The sequence below is a fragment of the Engystomops pustulosus genome, chromosome 1 (genome assembly GCF_040894005.1).
Source record: "Engystomops pustulosus chromosome 1, aEngPut4.maternal, whole genome shotgun sequence".
NCBI lineage: Eukaryota > Metazoa > Chordata > Amphibia > Anura > Leptodactylidae > Engystomops > Engystomops pustulosus.
The window spans coordinates 157,955,038-157,964,197 of NC_092411.1; the positions used below are offsets into that span (position 1 = coordinate 157,955,038).

The 9,160-nt window shown below is 40.5% G+C and overlaps 1 protein-coding gene across 2 annotated transcripts in view; it reads right to left on the bottom strand.

Annotated features, from left to right (window-relative positions):
• The window catches only part of LOC140065194 (uncharacterized), a 192,772-nt gene extending 184,492 nt beyond the window's left edge, over positions 1 to 8,280 (bottom strand). Inside the window, exons 1-7 of one of the 2 annotated variants that reach the window (XM_072112787.1) lie at positions 8,128 to 8,280; positions 6,554 to 6,598; positions 5,421 to 5,465; positions 3,117 to 3,203; positions 1,584 to 1,803; positions 1,361 to 1,506; positions 21 to 131 (exon numbers count right to left, since the gene is read on the bottom strand). In XM_072112787.1, the coding sequence (XP_071968888.1) occupies positions 21 to 131; positions 1,361 to 1,506; positions 1,584 to 1,803; positions 3,117 to 3,203; positions 5,421 to 5,465; positions 6,554 to 6,598; positions 8,128 to 8,172 (699 nt within the window). In that variant the 5' untranslated portion in view covers positions 8,173 to 8,280. The remainder of the gene's footprint in view (positions 1 to 20; positions 132 to 1,360; positions 1,507 to 1,583; positions 1,804 to 3,116; positions 3,204 to 5,420; positions 5,466 to 6,553; positions 6,599 to 8,127) is intronic. The other variant, XM_072112796.1, reaches the window with a different exon arrangement.
• Between the last annotated feature and the right edge of the window lie 880 nt (positions 8,281 to 9,160).

Consider the following 9,160-nt stretch of genomic DNA (forward strand, 5'->3'; position numbering starts at 1 on the left):
GATCCCACTACTTCACTGACCTGTGCAGTTTCTTTCAGCATTACAACGCCATCCTTTTCCTCCACTTCCAGGTCACTTTCAGTGTCATTCTTTGACTTATTTTCTTCACTGTCTGATTCCGAATTACTGGGCTGAAAGTGAGGACATTCTGAACACAAGCTCAATCTTACGAGAAGTAGTTACTTTACAAAGTGTACCATCTATGGGCATAATATTATACAGTGGGAGCCTGAGCAAATAAACAAGGGCTGAAGCATGTATTGTCCATTTCTAGAGACTGGTTAACCGCCAATACTTTGGCATGAATTATAAACTTGTTAAATAAAGTCACGGAGGTAGAGAACTCTGCACTGAAGTCAAGCCTTCATTACCGATTTCCCTTGATGCAGTTACAGTATAGGAACTGTTGGATTCTGGTAAATGCATACCAATCTAAGAAGGGTTGTCCAAAGGTAAAGAGAACGTGACCTCTGCACTAAACTACAAGTCTGAATTTATACAATCAAAGTTTATTTTTTTGAGCCATGAAAGAAACCTGATCTAGATAGTCTATGCAGTAAATGGTCGGCACTCTGCTCCTTTCCCTCGTGGATACACTTTAACAGTATAAAAATGAAAAAAAAAAAAAAAAAATCTCCCGGCACCTCGAGGTGAAAGCAAAATTCCTCCTTTTATTTTCGGAGCATGTAACAAATCCCGTATACACAAGCCTCGCAGTAAAACGAGTTTTTCAGCTGATGGAGGCTCAGGAGAGCCAAAAAAAACACGTTTTACTGCGAGACTTGTGTATACTGGATTTGTTACATGCTCCGAAAATAAGAGGAATTTTGCTTTCACCTCGAGGTGCCGGGAGATTTTTTTCCATTTTTATACTGATCTAGATAGTATGTTTTAATGTAGCCGATAGGTCAATTTCTGCTGACAGGCTTCCTTTGAGTATCCAATTAGAGCTACAGTTATTCTGGATAATAAATGGCCACACAGATTTGAAACCTAGAGTGTCAAGCTTTTTTTTTTTAAATCATACTTGACAATATTGCTGTCTGAGCCCTTAAATGGCACATTTTCAAACAAGGCCATTTATAGTTTAACACCAATGATGGAATTTGCAGCAGTCTATCTAGTGAGCAAGGCCAGATGCAGCAGGAATTATAAAATACTAAATGTATTTGAGTAGCTATAGGTCTCATGAGGGACCAGTGTTCATGACCAACATTATCGGCAGAACAGTGGACTTAGATGGCATCTGTGCTGTGGTGGAAACATGGCAATCTTTCCCTGTGCTCCATTGCTGAAACTTTTAAGCCATGAGGATACCAGAAGACCGCTTTAAAGAAGAGTCTAAAACATGTTCATTTACCTCATATGTAGGATCATCATCTTGGTCTTCATCAGGAAGGTCTTCAGTCATGAATCTTACCCAGCTATGCTGCTCTTCCATATCCAAATCATCCTGTTTCCGCTTGCTGCCTTTTCCACAAGGCTTCAGAGGAGACTTCCTGATGTCTAAGCAGTAGCAATGGTTTACATATCAATATGTCAGTTGCCAATTCACATTTTATATTATGGTGCTATTAAATTACCATCTGTAGATGTCTTCCCAATGCTTTCTCCAGTGCGATAGCCCAATGCACACTGTATTCTGTAGGGTGTAACTAGAAGAATAAGCCTTGTTATGCGCCCAATCCTCTTCTTGCCACTCAAGAAACGTCGTTTGTTTGGAGATATCTGATCAGCAGTTCCAACATTCTCCACCTCCTCTGAGAGGCCAGTGAACACTACAATCTTCTTAAGCACCTTAAACTTAAATGAAAATCCATTATTCATGCAAGAGACAAACACTGTACATTGTTCCGAGTAATGTTTTTAAGTGATGCAAGTCTTCCTACTCATACAACTTATCTGGAACAAAACGGTTCGTAGGGTTTCAAAACATGTGCAATGTGGGTTACACCAACAAATCAGTACAACCAGCTTCAGGCTATCTGCACACATTGCAGATTCTTGAGAGTATGCAGCATCTTATGAATTTAAAAAAAAAAATAAAAATCTGGGGGTGGGGGGGCAGCAATCGAAATGCAATTTTCAAGCAGAATTGCCTCAGTCTATCCATGAGATGGATATTTAACACAATGACACTCAGCTCTGCTAACTCATTTAAACAAAGCATGCAGTCAGTTCTACTTTAAAGCTCTGCAGCTGGTCTTTCAATGCAGGGGGAGGGACAGGAAGCAGTGCAGTGTGCAGAGGAGAAGCTATTCATAAGAATCAGACCATAGTCAGAAGACTTACGGTTGTATCCAAGGACAACCAAAATTGTAAACACTGTGGGACACATTTATCAGTTTTTCAGCTGCCACCAAGTTTCCCCAAAGTTGGCCTACTTAATCATTGCAATGTATCCCAAGTTTATCCCCTTTGTGATACATGTAATGAATTGCCTGTTTAGTCTCAATTTTGTGACTTTGTGGTGTGCAACTTTAGTACCAAATAGTAGTTTACCAAATAGAAAGTCTGGGTCTAGCATTGCTCTGTTTTTTAACTTTAGGCGCAAGAATGGGACAATTCCAAGCCCATAAGTCGCACAAGTTGACAAAACATCTGGGCTACAAAGAAATATAGCACAATGCATCAAATCCTTGAGGCAGCCAACTTTGCTATGCTGTTTGATTCTGCACATAAGTTGTATACTGAAAATTAAAAATAAAATATATAGGAAGCAATAAGAGTGATACATGTCCCCCAATGACTCAGAAACAGGTTGGAACAGTGAATTAGAGAATGGCTTCTTGTGTTATCCTGAGTATATTTGAGAATCACGTCTTCGTGGGAATAACCCTTTAATTAGAAAACAAAAGAATCATGGGGACTGTGGGCAGGCCAAATTTGCCTCAGCTTGAGGGTTGTGATGCAGGAAGGAGTAAACCACTCCACTGCTGAAGGTTTTGACAAGCAGCTTCATAAGAGAATGTCATAACCTCAGAAAGAGGACAAGGAACACTATATGGGCATGGTTACATTTTTTTTTTTAAGGGGATATTGTATGACAATTTATTAAGTCATTTTGACATCGGAGTTACACTTTAAATAACTTTCGTCCAAAATGGTTTGCTTACCACATAGCTGAGGGGCCAGATACGAGAAATTCTTATAAGCAGTGTCTTTATGTATCCTGGTTTCTGAACCTTTATTGAACTCCTGACCTGTAAAGACAAATGTGAAACCATTCAGTAGAAAACCTATGCAGAAACATCCATAGTGAGGAACTACACCTGTAATGCACAAGTAAAATTTTAAAACTAGCTTTTTTTGGTTACCGCTGGCAATCACAATTATTGGTGGGTTGGTTGGAAAGATTATGCCTTTGAGTCTGGCCCGGATGTGCAACTATACAAGTATTAAGTAAGGATAGGATTCTCCCATAAAAAAAAAAAAAGCTTTATTTTATATGCATTTCAAAATACAAATATTATATAACCTTACACTGCATATCATAACAAATATGTCCTTAACCCATCATCCTCCATTCATCTACCTTTCACCACAAAGACAGTCCATCTTAAACTTTTCCTTCCACAACCATTTATGCCATAAGAAATTTTTTGATTTCTCCAGTTGAGTCATCCAATCATTTATCGATGGAGCTCTATGAGACTTCCTAGTTTCTACCATCTACACAACGACTAAAGCACTGAAACATTGGGAGCAATTTCTAAGACAACTGTTCTGTTGGTCCATTCTCATGTTCAGATTTTTAGATATGCAGTTGATGTCCAAACCAGGAGTGGAATGAACAAAATGAAGAGTAGCACCTCTCCATTATATGTGCTCACTCATGAGACTCATCTGCTTTTGGCTTCAAAAACTGCATCACAAAAACTAAAACAGGTGAACACACCATGTAGAGCTGCAGTGTCCCTCATTCTACAGGAGACAAAATGTATAGCTGTGCTCAAGTAACACAAGTTATTTAACTCTTCAGGACATATCCAGTTTGTATGTTAAAGGGCAACTACCACCACGATTCTACCTATAAAAGGTAAAAATGGGTGGTAGGTGGATGCAAGGATAGCTCTTTAGAGCTAATCCTCACGTCCCCGCCAACTTAATAAACTTTATTCCCTTAATATGTAAATTTAGTTATGCGGCTACTGGGCCGTGGAGTAGCCGGGCACGAGGCTACACGGCGCGGCTACTCCATGCCCCAGTAGCCACGTTACTCCTCCTACCCTGTTGTGGGCGGCGCGCTTGTCCAACAAGCCAGAGTCCTGCACATGCGCAGTAGCTCAGGCCTCGGAGCTGTGGCTGCTCAGCGCATGCGCAGAACGCCAGCATGTCGGATGATGGCGCGCAGCTACGAGGAGCTGTGCGCCACACACACAAACAGGGTAGGAGGAGTAACGTGCCTACTGGGGCGTGGAGTAGCCATGCAGTGTAGCCTCGTGCCCGGCCAATCCACGCCCCAGTAGCCGCATAACTAAATTTACATATTAAGGGAATAAAGTTTATTAAGTTGGCGGGGACGTGAGGATTAGCTCTAAAAAGCTATCCTTACATCCACCTACCACCCGATCTACCTTTATAGGTAGAATCATGGTGGTAGGTTCCCTTTAAGGCTCAAACTCTTTTCGAAATCTGGTGTATGTTGCTTTATATGGCTATAACTTAACAGTTCATTTAGAATTTTGTCGGTAATATATTCAATTAGCCCTAAACTTTGCTTTTCCAAAAGAAAAACACATCTTAAAATTTGTTATGCAGTTTCTCCTGAGTACAGAGACACCCTGCAAGCAGACGTTACATGTTGTAGGGGGCACAGAAGTGAAGAAGGAGGGCCTGGCAGCTGACAGTTTTGTCCTATTGAACCAAGTGGATTTTAGTTTCCTCATGGGTGCCCTTTCATTTCTGCATCGCCATCTTGCAAGTGGCATAACATTTTTATCTGGCAATTGATTGCTTTTTTTGCGGGACATGTTGTACTTTGCACCCGCATCATTCTAGATTACTGTAGATATGATCACTTTAATGCATTTTTTAAAAAAATTTTTGGTGGGTTTAAATTCTACAGGTCATTATGGACACCGATGCTACATGTGGGGTTGTGTTATACAATGTTTAAGTAAAAATCATATCTCTTTACATGAAAATGGTACTTTAATTTTTTTATTTTTTTTTTTAAAGTTCTTGAATAAAAATAGTTCCACTATGGGACACTCAAGAACTGCGATCAGAGCCCACTCCAACCGCAGGTGTTACAGTCAAAGCCGTATATGCCAACCCAGGATCACAAGCTGAACCTGCATCAGCAAAGCAATGGATACATCTGCCACAGAGGGTAAAAAAGGCTAATCACCCATGTACATAGGCTTTACAGAAAATTCAACTAAAATTCTACACTACCATCAAGCAACGCATCTTACCTTTGAAACCATAACACTTGTTTTCTTGGGGCTTCCAGGTTTCTCCTTTTTACAAAAAGTGTTGATCAAAAAAAAAAAAAAAAAAAAAACACACAGTACATTGAAGAATATTAAAGACAAATGTAAAGCAACTACTTGTGATATCACTAGCCATGCAAATAAGGTTTAGTAGTCTCATTGACTCCAGTTTTGCATAAAATAAATTGCAGCATAATGGTAAAGAGCATCCATGCTGCACATGGTCTGGGTTATGCATGCAAAACACATGCAGGGTCCACCACTGATCATGAGAACAGGGGTCCCATTCCCACAAGTTAGTAGAGTGACAGGCACTTCATGGTTCTGCCAAAGCTTACAGTACTTTATATCAGGCAATGCCAGATTGAGAAGCGATAGGCTTTGCCCGTCATTAAATTTGGACTTTCACTTAATGGGGTACACTTCATTTACCATGGGAAGAATCAAATGTGTTCAACAAGTATAAGCACTTTAATAATCAAGTTTCTGCCTGAAGGACAAAAGATACAATAATGAATATACAGTACACAGGGCTGTTTCTTCCAACGAGTTGGAGGAGCAACCAAGTGAAGCACGTGGGGAAGGGGGGGGGGGGGGGGGGGGTCAGCCTACACCCTTTATGTTGCATAAGAATCAATAACATTGACCAATGCTATTGATAATGACTGCACAGGGCTCGCTCTGAGCTCCTATCTAGCACACTCTGACCCTGCAGTTTGATAATTACCATAAGCCATCAGCTGGGAGAAGCAAGAGAAAAAAAATGGACACTACATTGTAACTTGAAAGGCAGTGCACATGTTTTAATTAAGGGGGAGGGGGTCACTACATGGCAAAATTGATTCTTGGGAGCGTTGTCTAGACCAATGTAGTGGGATGGCGATGCATACACCAATTTAGACATCTGGAGGCATTGTATGTAATATTTCTAATTTGAAAATGCCCCCTCCCCCCACCACCTTCCTCTAAATTATAGCAATTGTAACCTATTTTAATCAAGTTGGGGGGTGTGGAAGACACTTAGATATTCACCCTGTAGAGTAAACTACCCAGAAACTGCCCTGTATATACAAGCCATAATAATGCAAAGACTGATCTTCAGCCCAGAACCTTACCTTTGTATCTTTATCACACTCATCCTTGGCACCGTTGTTGGTTTCCTTTAGAGATTGAAAGCAACCACAAAAACATTATTAAACATTATTAAAGCAAATCGACTCAAAAATTGTCAGTAAAGTGTAAGGGGGGGGGGGGGGGGGAATGAACAGAGACAAAACAAGACCACCTGAAAATTTGCGCTACTTTTGACCACCAGTTATATGTTGGTCATTGAGTCAAACCCATGTCAGTAAGCATATTATGCCACTAGAGGGCACACAACCCATACCATTTCTTTTATGAATGTTGAAAAGTACCTTGTTAACCAATACTGTACTTGCTTGATGAAAGTGCCTATGCAAATATAGTTTCTCCTTTGCAGTAAAGGCATCGTTCCTTCCCATCATATGCACTTTTGCATTTTAAAAAAAAATAGCATCGCAGAATAAAATTGTATTAGCCGTTAACAGCATCTGCTATCACAGAGTTTCCTGACACAACCCAAGTGACTCGACCGATCGTATAAGAGTTTCCAGTGAAACATGCGTTATCGGTAAGCAGCACCCAGTGTCTAACTGTATTAGGAAACTCAATCCTAGCAGAACATGTGATCACATACAACAGGGGAAATCCTGCCCATTATACACCAACAAGCCACTGCCATACAGCTGTAGTGTTCAGGAACCCTAGGGTGTGGAGCCCTTAGGAGTAATTGCATGCATTTAAAAGACAATTTTTATGCACACCTTATGCCTTATTTTCTTGTTCCAGCCAATTTTATATGGTGCCTTCAAGATGTACTGATAGCACATTGTAATGAATGGGTTAAAACACGATAGCCTTGGGTCTTCGGAAGGCCGTTCCCAATGACGTCACAGGGAGAGACGATCCTTGGCCCATGCACCGCCATCTTTTTAAAGCCGCCGGCTATCATCAGGATAACACCCACGATCGGTGCCAGCACTGATCGCGATTGTTACTGGTAAGTCTTTGAGACCAGCTATGGAAAGGGCTCAACCATGAGCCCTCTCCATGTACCAGGACCCGACGCATGCTGTGTGGTCATGAACAGCATGTGGTCATGTGGTCAAGTTAATGACCAGGCTCTCATTTTTATTTTTCCCATGTAAAGAGTTATGTAAGAGTTTAGTTTCTGCAATTCATAGTGACGGTATTTGATATTCCATGCGATGTACAGAGAAGCGGGGAAAAAAAAAAAAAAATCCAAATGCAGTGAAATAAAATGCATTTGCGCCATTGCCTACTTACACACTTCAGTGTACAAAGCTGTGGGTGCTGCCATTTTTTTATCAAACAATTTGTGACGTGGCAATACTGAACATTGTTCAGATTTTTACTGTTTAGGGAAAGGGGAGGCAACCTTTGAATTGCAAAGATTGAATTTCGCTCCATGATGAGCATTAATGACATGCTATTTCACAAATCCCAAAGTCCGGTTTCACAGACTAATCTCTGTTCAATGGATGGGACCCTTACATCAGAGATATATGATGGCATTCAGATACATAGAAGACATATAGACATCATTAATTGCTTAAACATACACTGAATACCACTGGCACCTACTTACCTTTGGATCAGCATCACTATGACCATTTGTAGCGTCCTTATCCATTGTAAGCACTATGCCTCCACAAACACAGTGCTATCCCTGACCTTGTTACTCTGAGGAATGTACTGAACACAAAGCAATGTGACCACAGCCTACTTGTGTTTTAAATGAATGGTGCATCGTTAGGATAATTACATTCATTAACTCTTTCTAAGGCAAAATCTCTCACCAATAGGTAAGGATGTGTTCACATTCAGGGCGCGTTCACACGTTCCGCTAGCATTGCGTTGATAACGTGACGCTAGCGCACAGGAAACACAAATGCGATTGCCCCCAGCCCCGCCCCCTGTACGCTAGCTAGTTAGTAGTTATGAATGGACGCCTAGTGGTATGTGTGACCGCGGCCTTAGCCATTCTTAGTAAATGTGTCCCATATCATTTACAAAATACATGTGTTAACACATTCATTTTGTGAACACAATGTTGATTAGTCAAATCTCCACTCCTCAGTTGTTGATGAAAATGCATGCATTAACGCCACGCGTGAACACACGTGATGCCACACATGGCGTTTTGAAACCGTTTTTGGTCCGTTTTTAAGCACTCCGTTAATAACGCATGCGCTAAAAAACGCATCAGTTTTTAAAAATGCATGCATTTTAGAAAACGCATCCGTTTTTTATTTCGCAAATTTGGAAAACCTGTCAAAAACTGATGCATTTTCAAAAAACGCACGTGTTTTCAAAAAACGGATGCGTTTTTTAACACATGAGTTTTTTAACGGATTGTTTAACTACAACAGCTGAGGAGAGGTGATTTGCCTTACATCACTGTTAACATTTCAGTTTACAAAACGCATCGTAACGCATGTGTTTTGTTAATGCATGCGTTAACATTGCGTTTACAAACGTGGCGTTTTTAGGCTGTTTTTAGTTAGTGCGTTTTCAGATTGTAAAAAACGCAAGCGTTTTTGACAGGTTTGACCAATTATCTTAATTCAAACTGGTCAAAAACGCATGCGTTTTTTAACGCATGCTTTTTTTATGATCTG